The sequence below is a fragment of the Manacus candei genome, unplaced genomic scaffold, assembly GCF_025592945.1.
Source record: "Manacus candei isolate 608988 ecotype Guabito, Panama unplaced genomic scaffold, ASM2559294v1 h1tg000028l, whole genome shotgun sequence".
In the NCBI taxonomy this organism is placed as follows: Eukaryota; Metazoa; Chordata; class Aves; order Passeriformes; family Pipridae; genus Manacus; species Manacus candei.
In genome coordinates this window covers 33,083,965-33,099,125 of record NW_026138076.1, presented here as the reverse complement: position 1 = coordinate 33,099,125, position 15,161 = coordinate 33,083,965, and the positions used below count along the sequence as shown (strand labels likewise).

The 15,161-nt window shown below is 39.8% G+C and overlaps 1 protein-coding gene across 4 annotated transcripts in view; it reads left to right on the top strand.

Moving 5' to 3' along the window:
• The window catches only part of NFKB1 (nuclear factor kappa B subunit 1), a 55,643-nt gene that overhangs the window by 31,109 nt on the left and 9,373 nt on the right, over positions 1–15,161 (top strand). For 2 of the 4 annotated variants that reach the window (XM_051790489.1, XM_051790487.1), the window contains exons 8-15: positions 670–828; positions 2,467–2,571; positions 4,493–4,584; positions 5,161–5,299; positions 7,671–7,793; positions 8,745–8,834; positions 9,673–9,867; positions 12,419–12,560. In XM_051790489.1, coding sequence (XP_051646449.1) covers positions 670–828; positions 2,467–2,571; positions 4,493–4,584; positions 5,161–5,299; positions 7,671–7,793; positions 8,745–8,834; positions 9,673–9,867; positions 12,419–12,560 — 1,045 coding nt within the window. Of the gene's footprint in view, positions 1–669; positions 829–2,466; positions 2,572–4,492; positions 4,585–5,160; positions 5,300–7,670; positions 7,794–8,744; positions 8,835–9,669; positions 9,868–12,418; positions 12,561–15,161 lie in introns of all 4 variants that reach the window. The other 2 variants (XM_051790488.1, XM_051790486.1) reach the window with 1 other exon arrangement.

Here is a 15,161-nt window from a genome sequence, read left to right as displayed (position 1 = left end):
AGGTTCTTGGGTAGGAAAACAGTCTATGGCTGTGTGCATTAAGATCTGTTGTGCTGTTGATGTGTTTTAGGGAGTCTGAAACAAAGAGTCTTTGCTGTCAACAGACACATGAGAAGGAAGCAACTTCCTTCCATAGCTGCCTGTACCCACCTCTGCACCTATATTCCATTGTTCTTAAGCTGTTTAATAAGCCTTAGAGTAATTTTGCATTATTGCAGCAAGACATGATATCCTTAATTAACTTAGGAACCTCCTTTCGAGAACACACTTTCCTTCAGCTGCGTTTCACCCTTGTCCTTGTAAAGCCTGTGGTCTGTGTTGCTTTCAGGTACTGTGTAAAGGAGCCATCCTTCTTTTTATCACTCTTAACACCAGGAATTCCAGTGTCCTTAGTGGTGGCCTTTGTCCTTTTTGCAACCATTATAAATTGAGAGCAGCAGATAGTAATTTTCTGTCTTTTAATTATACGCCTTAAGTAAGATCTGATGCACAAACTGCATTATGAGTGCAGTATAATTTGAATAACTGCTCCTCTCTGCTTAAAAACAGAGAACCCGATGGATAGTGTGTAAAAGAACACATTTCCTCACTGTTGGTGCCTTTTGATAGTAATGTTTGTTCCATCTGTTTTGTTATGTGTTACTTCATCTGTCTCCTTGTCGGTTCCAGAACGAGAGAGAGAAATTATCCGCCAGGCAGCGATACAGCAAACTAAAGAAATGGATCTCAGTGTCGTGCGTCTCATGTTTACAGCCTTTCTTCCTGACAGTAATGGCAGTTTCACACGGAAACTTGATCCCGTTATATCAGATGCAATATATGACAGCAGTAAGTATATTTGGCTTTAGTTACTTTTTTAACAAGGGGCAAGCTTTTGTACGTACAAAAATGATGGGTAGATATTGCTATACATAGACTCATCTAGCCCTGCTGCTTGCCTGTTATTTGATGAATAACAGGTAAGTAGCCCATAAATAATTAGCCCCATGTCTGTCCAAGTACATGTAGTATCATTCTGGTTTTTAATGGATGGTGATGTAAGCCACTGAGCAAGATGTTATTTTGCTGTTGGCATGTTTAATCCTGCCGCTTTTATTATGAGGATTTTGTAAATTCTTGTTACATTCGTAAGAAGGGCTTGAATTTTGCGGTTTTCGGTTGCTTTTTGTGACAAAATCTTGTCACACAGGATGTGAGGAAAAAATTACTTTGCTTCAATCTTTGTTGAGAATTTGACACCTTTCAGTTCTGCTGACCATCTGCTTGCCCTTGTTTTGAGAGACTAACATAACCAGAGTTCTCAATTCATTTCCTTTAGATCTGTCGGTGTTTTCTGTACTTCTGTTACATCCCTCTGTTTGTCTTTTTTTCTAAGTGAATCTTTTCACTTCATGTTTTCCCTTGTGCTTTTCAATTATACTGACTCATTTTACCTGAATCCTTTCTGCTGCTTGAGTTATCCTCCCTGAGGCTGTGGATTACCATGTTCCTGATAGTCATTCTGTAATGACTCAGAAAAAGTACCATTTTTTTCTTTTGCAACAGTCATGTCTATATCATTGCTTTTTAAGGGCAAAGTCTAGATGAAAAGGTATTAAGTGCAACTATTCTACTATGTCTGTTCCTTGCTATTAATTGGGAAATGTAGTGATGTCAAAAATTTTTACTTTAACTAAGGAGACAAATAAAGGGGAAATTTTGTAAGCGTGTTTCTGCTGTTGCAAGTTGCTACACAGATGTCAGTTACTAGTTTCTCATCTCCCAAGGGGAATTCTTGATTATTAATTTCAGAAGATTTTTCTTGGGTTTTGTTTGTTGTATATGTTTTTTGTAATACTCTTCTTTGGTACCATTCAAGCCTCTTTCACACAACAGACATAGCTTGTGGTAGCATAACTGCCTGTCACAGCTGCTTTTACTTATCAGATGATAGTTCTGTCTGGAGGACCAATAGCTGTTTATTGATGTCTCTGCTAGGATCCGTGGAGGTGGGCTTTTTTATCACAGTCCAGTAGACTGGCCAAAAACTGACATGCTTTCAAGTAAACCACAGTATAAAGCAAAGCATTGTATATAGTGAGATACAGAAAACAGCTCTCAAGAGTGTCAGGCTGTCAGAAAGCAGGGAAGAAAAAGCTATGTTCTCTTGTACTGCCCTTTTGTCATAAAATTAGTACTAGTGCAGGTTGCTGGATGCAGTTCACTGCTGGGCTACTTTGCTAGTGGAGTAATTATGGACCTTATTTTAGAGTTCATAGTTCAGTCAAAGCTTAGAGGATACAAGGTTATGCCTTTCATATGAAAAGCTGTTGATTTATTCATGTTTAAAAAAACAGACAAATTTAAGTAGGTTGTATTGGAAGCTTGTCTTTCTATTGCATTTCTGTGTGTTTTGCTTGTTGTTTTTTTTTTTAAATCTTTAACTGTTATGAAGTTAAGCATTTTTTTAACCTTCCCTTTCAACAGAAGCTCCCAATGCCTCCAACTTAAAAATTGTAAGAATGGACAGAACAGCAGGGTGTGTGACAGGAGGGGAAGAGATTTACCTTCTCTGTGACAAGGTTCAGAAAGGTAAGAGTCCGAGTATTTTAAGATGCACCAGGGTGTTCATCTGGAGTACATGTGAAGCCTGCTGTGCTGCCTTAGTATTCTTCCACTCTGATACTGCAGCAGGATTTGTAAGCACACAGCCTTTCTAGAAGTCAGACCAGCAGTCCAAAAAATTAATAAATCAAAATAGTCTCTTGCAAACAAATTCAGCTTGTGTTGCCTCCACTGAGACCATGTGATCACCTTTGTTCTTCTCAAGAGTTTGCCCTTCACCATATTCTGGATTTTTTTGTGGGTGGTGGGTCCTGGATGACATTTGACTCCATTAACTAACACCTACTCTGAATTATTCTAAAGTTTATGATTTATCATTAAGTTCCTGATTATAAGGAGTAAGTATGAACATTCTCTGTTGACCATGGATGGGAACTTAATGTGTTCAGCACTACTGCTAGTAACTTCATTTTTATGTATATGCTAACGGTAGAGATTACTCTATGTAAACATACTTCTCATAGGTTCATTTTCAGTCTCTGCTCATGGCTTTGAATGTATCAGAATTTGGCAGTGTGGATTTGGATGCTTTGGTTTTGTATAGGAAGATAGTGGTTAATATGGTTGATTGTATTTGGGCTAAACTAAAAAGAAAAAAACATGGGAGCAGGGGAAGTCCTTTGCATTTCTCAGGTATAGGTAGTACTTGAGACTCCCTGGTGTAGATTACATGGTAGAGTGGGTACCTTGTTCTCATCTGTTGGGAATCAGTTCCTGCACATGTTGTTAAAATCACACTGACATTTTCTGTTAAGGCAGGCTGTCCTTTTCCATCTCTCTTTCTTGCAAATGCCCTTCTATGAATTAGGGAAGAGAGAGGGCTTTGGGGACTTCCAGGGACTTAGAAAAGAGATAGGGCTTTGAGGGCTTCTTAAAAGAAGGGACTTTGAAAAAACTATTTCCCTTCAGTAGTGTATCTACCCTTTGCCATCAGGGCTGAGATAAAACATAACTCTTGTGCACAAAATAAATAAATAAATGTCTGACTCAGTGGAAGCCCTGCGGTGGGGTTTCCCCTCAGCCAGATTGGGGTTTCCCCTGACCTCATTGCTTTCAGAAACCTCATGCCTGAAGGAACTTGAGCATGCAGGACAGCAGGACTGGAACTGGTGGTTCACAGTCTTGAGTCTAGCAGGTGTTGGATCAGAGGAAGCAGTCTGTCTGCTCCAGAAGCCTGTCCTGCATCAGTCACCCTAAGAGAGAATGGGCTTTTTCTGGGTTTTTTTCTTGCCAGGAGTGCCGGGAAAGGAATTTGCTAGTGTGACGTTTCTCAAAAAAATATAAATAAATAAATACAAAGAGAATGAAAGAAGGTTTGCTTAGAGGAGCAAAAGCCAAATGACGTGTTTCTGGCCCGTGCTGTGTTTGGAGGGTGAAGGATTGCTGCTGACATGCTGCTCGCTCACACCCTCGCTGCCTCTCTGGGCTGCAGCTCCAAAGTGGCACTCTGCCAGCAGCAAGCGGAACTTGAACTGTGGCACTTCAGGTTTTGCTACAGTTTTTTTGAACTGAAACTGTTGGAGGAGAGAGGGTGGTTTCTGCATTTCACGCTTCAAGTTCTCCCCTCCTTACATGTTGGTTTCAAATAAAGCTCCTCTGGAATGTTTTATAGCCCTAGAATAGGAAGAGGTAGTGAACCTAGTTCTCTTTTCACAGCTCAGTAAGTAGCAACTTCAGTGAAGTCATTACAATCAGGCTGACCTAACAGTGGTGTCAAAAATGGGTTATTTCTGATGTTTTCATAAAATGGATAAAGCTAATTGATGTATTGTGTAATATTGTCATTCAGCCAAGAAGTAAATGTGTTGATTTTTATCTGAAATAAACTTAACCAAAGGTTAAACAAATACCCAAACATCCCAGAGTGTGCTTCTTTCATTCTTTGCAGATGATATTCAAATACGTTTCTATGAAGAGGATGAGAATGGTGGTATGTGGGAAGGCTTTGGAGATTTTTCTCCTACAGATGTACATAGACAGGTAAGTAACAGCATTTGTCATTTGTTAATGATTTTCTCATCTCTGTAAACTAGGATTATATTATAGTTAGTAAATGAGGTGAAAGCATCTGTATCCTGTACTGACCTCTTCTTTGGCTGGTTACTTCCTAGTAACAATACAAACTTAACAGTTCTTTAAAGACCTACATTAGGTAACTATGCAGGTTGGGAATACAATGCAAGGAAATTGGGAGATGGCACATGCACCAGTCTAAATTGGGATACGGTATATAAACAGCTCTGAGAGCTCCTGTGAACACAGTGATAAAGCCACAGAATAGATGCTAAATGAGGAAGGGACAAACAGTGCAGTACTAACATATGTGATGGAGTGGTACTTTGCATGACAGTTCTGCCTTTCCCTAAAGGCCTTAGGACTCAACCTCAGGAGTGAAACTGAAAACTACAGTGGAAGTTTATTGTTGTAACAGCCCTTTGCTACAACTTTTTGCCTCCCAAGCTGTAAACCAACTCCTACAAAACAGTGCAAACGTAAAAACAAAGTTGTCAAAACCCATGCTCCGTGATAGTTATCTTCCTACTGTTTCCTTCACAGTTTGCTATCGTGTTCAAAACCCCCAAGTATCGCGATGTGAATATCACAAAGCCGGCATCTGTGTTTGTACAACTGCGGAGGAAATCGGATCTGGAAACAAGCGAACCAAAGCCTTTCCTCTACTACCCAGAAATTAAAGGTAATTCATTAAACCTGTTTTATATATTGGATACAGAAACTGTAGGGTCCCTAGAAGTGTTTTTAATAAGTTAAGACTTACTGGATAAGGACTTTTTTTTTTTTAGTTGTTGTTTTTAGAAAATATTATATTTGCCTCTTAATTTTGGGCAGAGCCAATATGAAGCGTGGTAGCTTTGTAATGGCTTTGCAGGTGTTTTTATTGGACTGGCAGGCAGTAAATCGACAAGTATTTTCTTAGTGAGGCTCGCTCATGCACACATGCCTGTCTGTACGGTAGATGGCACTCTCTTCCTCTGAGTTTCTGCAAAATAATATCTGAGGGCATTTTACTGTCAGTAATTTCAGCTGAAACCTTAAACCAAAGATTGGTTGGTATCTGCTGGAAAAGGTACGTGTTTTGCAGTTCTCACATTTTACCAGCATGCCAAGTCACTGATCTTTTTGGATTTTCCAAGACCGAGACATTTCTTGTGAGAGCAGGGTAAGTGTTGTTGCAATCTCTTGTGTTTAAAATTTCAGTTACTTAGCAGAAGTAGAATACTTGGTATTGGACCTGCTTCCTAAATTATTAGTGAAAAGAAGTTTAACTAGCAGATCTGTGCCCTTTTGAAGTCTGCATTTGAAATGTTTGACATTAATGGCAGGAGCAATCATGATTTTAAATACCAATAATGTTAATGATATGGAAATGCCTTGAGGGCCAAGTCATAATTGCTGTTTTGTTGTATTAAGACAGTCTTTCTGCTTAACAGTTTACCTGCCTGCAGGTTACACTATTAAGTTCTAATCTAGAATGTTTTCTATGTTTTCTGTGCCTAACTTAGAACTGTGTTGAAATCAGTTCCCTGTCAAAATCTCTAAAATATGTGTGTCTGAAAGCATGAGTGGTAAGGGACTCAGGACAGCTGGAGAGGGAGGGATGGTGGTTGATGCCCAAGTGAGTCTACTTTACACCTGTTATAATAAAATAGAAGAAAACATGCATTCACAAAAGCTTCCAGAGTTGCCAGAGGATTTCTTCTTGGTAACGATTTCAGGAACCTCTTGTATAAGCACTATGGGAAGTGAAGTACACAACTGCAGAGCAAAGTTGCCAGATTTAAAGCAAACTGCTTTTATATGTCTCTCAATGGAGTAAAATTAATTGAACATGATGTGCATTTTCAGATCCCCTATACAACCTAATCATAAAATTACCATTTAGGAACATTTGTTACAAGTGTTCACTCAAATTCAGACATATGTATGTGGCTTTTTTTGTTTGTTTCTCTGACTAGATTGCTCTCTAGAGTTTTCTGTCCTCGTCAGTGTGAGTATGCCTGATGTGTGCATGCATATGTACTTACAGATCATGTATGCCTGGAGATAATGCACATGTGTTTTGCAGTGTACTGTTTCATGTGTTCAGCTGTCTCATTGTGCCTGTGCATGAAATTTCTTTTTGTCACATGGCTATTGAAAACTACTAGATGGTTTAATAAACAGATTATATTTTCTTCTTTCCTCAACAGTTCTACTGGATTTTAACCCATGCAATGTTTGCATCCCTATTTTTGTAGCTCTTGTAATGACATTTTCACTTTTCCCAGTCACTGCAATAATCCTTTTAAGTCTTTGTGTTTTGCTTTCCAGGGGGGCTAAGTCTTATTTCGAACTTACACTATAAAATACATTCAGGTTTTTTTTTTACTGCTACTTAGCATGGTTTGACAGTATTATGTTCTGGTTGAAAATAAGCTGTCATTGTTCTAGGAGCTTTTAAGCTATTTTAAGTAAATAATTTCAAACAAGCATGGTTTTCACCGTCACTTGCCGTCCCTTAAACAAAAGTTCAGAGGGCACTGCAGGTACCTCTGCTAAGGGTCCATTTCTCAAGTAGATTTGCTTAGTAGAAGAGCCTGTGCTTATATTCCCCAAAGACAAATTTTCTTGAACAAGTTTGTGGTTTGGGGCACTTGTGCTGATTTATGACTTGGCTTAGACATTGAAGAATTTTGGGACCACTGATTTCTAGGGCTCTAAGTACACAAGATACTTTTGTAGGAATCTCTGAGCCCCCTAAGGCATCTCTGTGTGTTTCCCCTGCAGTCTGAGCACAAGGCACTGACACAACTGAAGAGACAACACGGGCCCCAGCTGTGTTGCTGGTCTGACTGGGGACTTGGCACTAGCTTGTTTCTTGGAGGAATTCTCATTGCTCCAGTACATACAAAGTTAGGTTCTGTTATTTGGAGTTTGAAGAAAGTTGCCCACTCCACATTTTCCTTTCTAAAGTAGTAAACTGTAGTAATGCTTTCTGTATGCACGTCTGTGCTGTGCATGGCCAGCAGTAGGACTGACTCCTCTCCTGTCTGTTCCTTCCATCCTAGATAAAGAAGAAGTGCAAAGGAAACGACAGAAGCTCATGCCTAACTTCTCTGATGGCTATGGTGGAGGCAGTGGCACCGGAGGTGGTGGCATGTATGGAGGGGGAGGTGGCGGTGCTGGCTCTGGTAAGGCAGTGGTTTTGAGTGAAGAGGGAAAGGGGTTCTACTTTGAGAGCAGGATAGATGTTTATTCTGATTTTTAAAATGTGGTGAGGATTTTGTCTCCTCCTAGGTAGATAAGACTTGACTCTGTTGCCTTTATAATAGTGTCACTCAATTGAATCAAACATCTCCTTGTTTTCTAAACACTTCCTCATCTCCTTTGCCTTCCTACTTTGGAAGCTTTGTTGCTTCCTGGGGCCTTGAAAGCACTGAAATTCATGAGACAGCTCAGTTAAGTACTGTATTGGATGCTGAAAATTAAACAGGTTCTGAATTATTTCTTGGACCACTAGTGGTATTTGGCAAATTAACCCTGTTAGTGCAAAGAACTATTAAAAAATTGGAGATACTATTTAGTAAATTTTCTACAGTGCTCTATATGTTGAAGTCGGAGTGTATCCGATACGCAGGATCATAAGAGCATTGCTTTGGTTCTTGCAGCAGAGCATTAAAAACCTATAGATCAGCAAATGTCATCTGAACAGCAACGCTTTTTTTAGAGCAGGGAACAGAGCAGCAGTTTTCAAACTGTTACATGTGTTGCCTGCAGCACATCTATAGCATAACACCAGAATACAAATCTGTTGTGGTCACAAAGATTCAGAAGCATAGAGGCAGCTTGTGATGTCTCTGCTGAGTTTTAGACGAAGCATATAGTGATATTACATTTGGGTGGTCTTACAAATATTGGGGTAGAGAGTGTCACTAGCCAATCACCTAGAATTTCTTTGGGTTTTTGGAGAGGTGGGGGAAAGCTCACCTTTAGCCTGGAAAATTTATTATAATTGGATGGAATAAAGCAGAAGGTGTGCAGAAAACAAAAATCCACTTCTTTAGCTTCACTTTCTCCTAGGTGGTGTTTTCATCGCTTTAGGATGCAATTCTGTTAATTCTTAATCTTCTTCCTTTCTTTAGGGTTCAGTTATCCTTCATATGGATACTCTGCTTTTGGAGGGATGCACTTCCACCCTGGCACAACAAAGTCCAGTGCTGGAATGAAACATGGTAACAGTAAAAATGTCATTCTTCCAAGAGTTGAATTGAGGTTGACCTTCTGTATTTTCTTCTACAGTATCAGCCCAAGTGTCATGCAGGTCTAGCTAAGTGATTACGATTATACTGCCCTGCTTCTCTTTTTTCCTCTCCAAATCTACCTTAACAGCTGTGTGCATGTTCCTTTTTACTTCTGACTCCTGAGAAGCAGTTGCCAAAACCCTTCCATGTGCTTCTGTATTCAGCGTATGTTTCAAGCAACAGCCCTTTTACTTGCTTGAATGTGCTGATTACAGGTGACCCAAGGACTAGACCAGAGAAAATGTATCTTCCTTCGTTGCCACAGTCTGGTACTACACAGTAGCCCAGAGAAATCAGTGGAAAAGATTAAATTGTTAATAAGGACACTCTTGGCTTCCTATAATAGGAAGGTAATTTCAGATCTACATGTTGAATACTCTGTAGTTATTTCCACAGTCTCAGGGATGGATTTGCCATTAGGAAAACAAAAATGAATATGAATAATTCTGCTAGATTTCCTGAGATTACTTCAGACTTACATTCTTGTACCATAAAAAGAGAGGTACATCTGTTGTAATATATGAAAGTTTATTTTTAAAGCAGAGGCTGTCAAAAACATGACATAACTTCAGAGCAAGTTACATCACTATGTCTGTCCATGTGCATTGGCATCTGAAATTGTACGATTCATGAGTTTAATGATAACACCTATGTTAAAGTAAATTTTTATATTGATTCTTCAGGGTCTGGTTTTGTCTAGTTGAGCTTTATCACTTGCATTAAAAAAGCAACGGTATTGGACACTAACAATTCTAATTTTTGTTAGAAGGACTATCAAATAGCACAGCTGAACAAACCAGGAAGAGCTCTGATAAACAAAGTGACAAATGGGACATGAAACATGATGTGAAGGTGGAAACTGTGGAGAGGACTGTGTGCAGAATGTCTGCTGATAATGAGGAGAAGGAGGATGCTGCTTCTTTCTGTAAAACTGAAGTAAACGAAGCAGATTTCAGGTGGCAGGGTAAGTGAACAAGTAAAGGTATTTATTTAGGGTAGATCAAATTGCTGTAAGGGTAAAGCTAGTGTAAAAGGCCTGGAAACTCCCTAAATGTCTGCTTGCTGTTTTCAGAACATGATAATGCCTCCTGGAGGAAACAAGAGGGATTCCCTTCCACCAAATCTAAAGTCCCCCCCCATACATAGTTCTGTAGGTAAACCGTTGTACTGCCACTGGGCACTTGAGCTTCTGCTTGTCATGCAAAGGAGATGAGACAGCTTATCCTGCTGGGCATGTTTAACACTGCCTTTTTAATAAACCTGTATAAGGAACAGCCGCAAGCAGTGAAGGCACAAGGGATACAATTGAGCAGCTGACTTGGCTTTTGATAGTTGATAGACTGTAATGGATGTGTAAATGGATGTTGGCAGTGATTGCAGAAAAGAACTACTGCAACAACACTGTTAAATTGCATGCAAAGTAGTGTTACAGGTTTGAATTTGAAATGAAAAGGTATCTTTTCCCATATGGCAAATACCCAGTAAAATAACTGTTGGGTAGCAAAGTGTTATGTATCAAACAACACGGGAGGAAGGCAAGAGTAGTCAAAAGAAATGATTTAGCAGCAGAGCTGTAAAATATACAAAGACCACAAATCACCCTCTCCCAGAGCAAGACATCCTTTTCCTGGGTTGTTTTTTAAAATAATTGATGGACACTTTTTTAAAGGAATTGAGTAATTGTGCTTATCATAAAATCAAAAAAACAACAGTTGGATTACAGAGACATGCTAGCAGTAGGAATTGAGCAGGAAGGAATGTTTTGTTCTTGGCTCTTACCAAGTGCAACATGATCTAGACCACTTTAGTTGTTCCTTGGATCAGGGAGAGGGCACGTTATCTTGTGTGTATCAGCCATGTAAGGCACTTGCTATTAACAGCACTAGAAACCATGGCTTGGGAAACCAAAGTGGCATAATAGCTGAGTTTTAGTTGTAAAGCTTCTTGTGGTCTGAGAACAGATGGTGCTCTTGAGAAAAGCTGAAGGAACTTGCTGTTTGCAGTTCTGGTTGTGATAAATCACGTGGCTGGTTCAGAGAGCAAAATATTTTGCTGATGTGAAGAACTAATAGTGTCCATTTAGCAGTCATGAAAGAGAGGCCTGAACTGTTTACCTGTTTTCTGAGTAATGGATGTTGTAGGCAGGAAGTTTAGCATTTCTCTTCTGTATCTATTGTAATGGCATGAAAGGAGGCAACTTCTAGCTCCAGATTACATGAAGAATGGGTGCAGAAGAACAGGCTTCATAAAACAGCTACTGTAGGCTAGATCATTTGGGTATTAGACTAAAAGATGCTTGTCGTATTTTGAAGGATATTTTTTCTGTGTTTGGTATGGAAAACCAGGGAGTTTCAGCATCTAGTTCATTGGTCTTTGGAAATGTCTAAATGAGAAAGGACCAAATTGCTTAACGCCCTTTACCCTGACTATTTATCCTGAACATAACATCCATTTAATGCTATTATTTAGTGTAAAGAGGTAAATAGCAAATATGAATGTAGCAGCCCAGGCATGCAGTGGAGCAGCCACAGTGATGTATTGGTTGGAACAATAAACTTCGTGGATAGCTGAGTAAGTCTTTGCCTTACAGAAATGGTGAATTCCTGTTCATCAGGGATACACGTCTGACCCGGTCTAAATGCCTGGTTTTGTGTCACTGGAAATCCTGGGTATTGTTTCCCCGTGTGCGCTTTAAATGACGAAGTCTGTTGTACTTGTTTGCTCTTAGTAATTTCCAACCTTACGAGGTTTTATGGAAACATGAAACGGTTCAAAATGCAGGCTGGTTTCAGATGATACTTCTCAAAATGATGACTGTAGTTTAAGAGTTCATCTGTTTCATTTTCACTAGTTTCTTGCTGATACAGAACCACGAAAGTATTGACAGAGCAGCCTGAGTTACTTTTTTTCCACAAATGAGTTTCTTTTCTCTCCTTTCTCCCTTTTGTCTCCCCATCACGACAAATTCTACTTTTTGAAATCTTAGTGGTTGTACATTTTATAAATCTAAAATCAGGATACTACAAATACTAAGCAGTATAAAAACTGAAATGTTTAAAACAGGAGCTGTGCTGCTGCTGTACAGCAGGAGAGACTGCATGATATGAGTCTGAGGAGCACAAAGCCCTGTGTTTATTTCATAGCTTTTCTGTGAGCATCTGTGCAATATTTGATGGGTCACTTAGGCTTCTTGTACCTCAGTTTCCTCAAGGCAAAACTACTCAGAACTGCATGAGAGGTTTTTTTAATTGCTCTATAGACAAGAGTCAGAGGTAGCTTCCAGGGTTTGAGTGTTCTCAGTGTTCCTGCTGCCTGAATGCTCAGCATGCACCTGGTTTTGATTCCAAGGGACTCGGTTCCCTCTGTTCTTATGTCTTGGAAGTAATTAGTGAATCAGTGAATAATGCTTGGTGGTCTGCACTTTGTATTTCAAGAACAGCACAAATGCCTATTGAAAGAAGGTGGTGTTCCAAGGAAGAGAACCAAACTGATGAAGAAAAAACCTTGTTTTGCAGATTCTCTGTTCCTGGAGAAGGCCATGCAGCTTGCCAAGCGTCACTGCAACGCTCTCTTTGATTATGCTGTGACTGGAGATGTGAAGATGCTGTTGTCTGCTCAGCGCCATCTCACTGCTGTCCAGGATGATAATGGAGACAAGTGAGTTGACCCCACTATGCTTACTGGGTTGAAACTGATGATTTTAGTGGCAGAATGGTGTAGTCAATTTGTTCTGTCCCGTGTGTGTGCCAATCACAGATGGCAGCACTGCTCTCATCAAATGAATATCTTTCTCCTTTGTGCTGTTTGGAAGAGGTACAGCTGTGATTTAGAAGTTCTCGTTGCATTTGCAAACAAGTTGTGCACACTACAAAGTTCATTGATTCAGTACCTGTCAGAAAGTACTCTGGTCACTGAGGGTATGTTGAGCATGTTGTGCATTTCTTTGCCATTTTTTTACTTACAATCTTGACTGAGCATACACAATGGATGAGGATCTGCAGGTTGGTGCTGAAGGAGAGTGCCCTGCTTTTTATTCCATGCAAGTCCTTAAGTCTTTATGGGAAGCTTAAAGTAAGAGATTCACTGGGAGATAGAGAAACAATAGCTGGAGGGTCCATACTGCTTTTCTCCCACTGAAACCAACTTCTTCCCAGAGGACATTATTTTGCTCTTGCTTACATCTATACTGTACTGTTGTCTTCCAAAGGATTGCACAGATGCTTGTGGCAGACTTGGCTGCTAATATTTGCTTATCAGTCCTTCAATAATGTGAGCTGGAGCAGAAATCCATTTTGTTCCTCTACAGCTATGCAGATTCTGTGGAACTCAGAGTGAAATACTGTGAGGAACTAATGATTAGTAGTTACTTAAAATGAAATTCAGCAGAAGCAGCTCTGAACATTTGCAAAGATAATCTCTGGTATAAGCAAGTATCCTCACTTCTCAGCTGGCAGGCCTTGAGCAGGCCCTGTGCAATTACCAGTATTTCCTTACACTGTAGTATTTTATACAGTAGAAGCCACACAAGCCTTGAAGTGTCCAGATAGAAGGAAAATTACAAGTGATTGAGACCTGTATCCCTGTTCAATTACTCTGTGAGAGGTTACTACTTTCATTCCACTTTTGGTGAAAATAGGTCTCAGATTACACATAGAGGACTGCACAATCACAGAGAGCTACTTTACTCGCTTTGCTTTCCAGTTGGCAACATAATGTCTGCTTTCAGGAAAGCAGGAATATGAAAGAGGCAGGAGCTAGCAACAAAATCTGCCAGCACTTTGGACAACATAGCTTCTGTGTTTAAAATGAAACAAGGGGGATAGAGGAGTATTGAGCAAGTAGGACCTGCATTTAAATATCAGTAAGCTGCCCCTCAGATTTGGACTTGCAGAGCATTTAAACTAAATCAAAATACTTTTCAGAATGATGATAAATAGTTTTCTTCCTGAATCAAGAAGTATCAGCAAGCTCATGTTGCCTTTCTCCTGGGATGGATTTTAGTCTGTGAGCACATCATACATCTGTTTTACTCCATAACATTTTTAAAAAGAGAAGCTTTGGTGACTGTCTTCCATCTCTCTCTTGGAGGGAGGGGGAAGGTTAAAAATCATAAATAAATTTCCCTGACTTTCACTTTAATCATTAAAATTATATGGCAACAAATAGAAAATTTTTGCTTAAGCCTTAAAAAAAATGTTAGGCTGTCAAAAGTTTTGCTCATCTTTCATCAAAGCAGTATGCAGGGAATGAAAATACCTTTAGTGGGCCTTGTGTTGTGTTTCATGGCCTTGAGACAGAACACAGTAATCTATGAGTAGAGTATGTTTACAAGTAACACTGGCTGTGACTGCATTTGTACCATTTGTACTAAAACCACTCCTCTGCAGATACCTGATGGCTCCACAGGGATGCAGAAATGCATGTTTTCATGTAGGACTGTTTAAGAAATGGAACTGACTGCCCTTTTGTGGTCTGTTCAGCGTGTCTTTACAGTATCACATGTAGAGGCAGGATAAAATTAAAATACTTGCTGCAGAAAAGAGAATTAAAAGCAGTAGAAGAGCATATGTGTTTCTGAAGTGAGATTTGGAAATAAAATGTCAGCATAGTAAGAAGCATCTCCCAGAGAGCAGAAGAACAGCTCTTTTCCAGTAATGGCGGGTCTGTTTGAACAGCACAGGAGACTTGGAGGTAAAGTGCCATGGTACTGCCTATGGCAGTGTCTAGAACCAATAAAAAGGGCCCTGCAGGGTTGAATTTGGTTTGTAAATTATATTTTTTCCTTTGTTAAATTATCTTCTGTTTTTGAGTCCTCTCAGTCTCAATTTCAAGATCACTCTATGCCCTGAATGGCACGGAATTTCTTTTTATTTTTCTGATGAAAGTGTAAATCTGAGACTATTCAGGTATTTCTGGAGCAGCATAACAGACACAGCACATGTCCCATGTTGATATCGTGTGTCAGCAACAATATGCTAAACAGATGAGTCTAGAAGCTGGCCAGCACCTGCTAAAGAAGAGCTTGGCAGGATATGTTTAAAAACAAAGAGCATGACTTCCAAATGAAGTCTCAAGGGAACAAGAAACAGAGAGCTCTGTCCGACAGGGGTGATGGGATTCAAAACCTGCTTTTTTCTTGATGTCATTTTGCTGCTCTGGCTGATGGTGAGGGACCTGCTCTGGAGAAGAGCACTGGAAAGGCCATTGCATTAACCAGTAGAAGTGTCTCGCTATGCAGACACTGATGTCCCGAAGCAG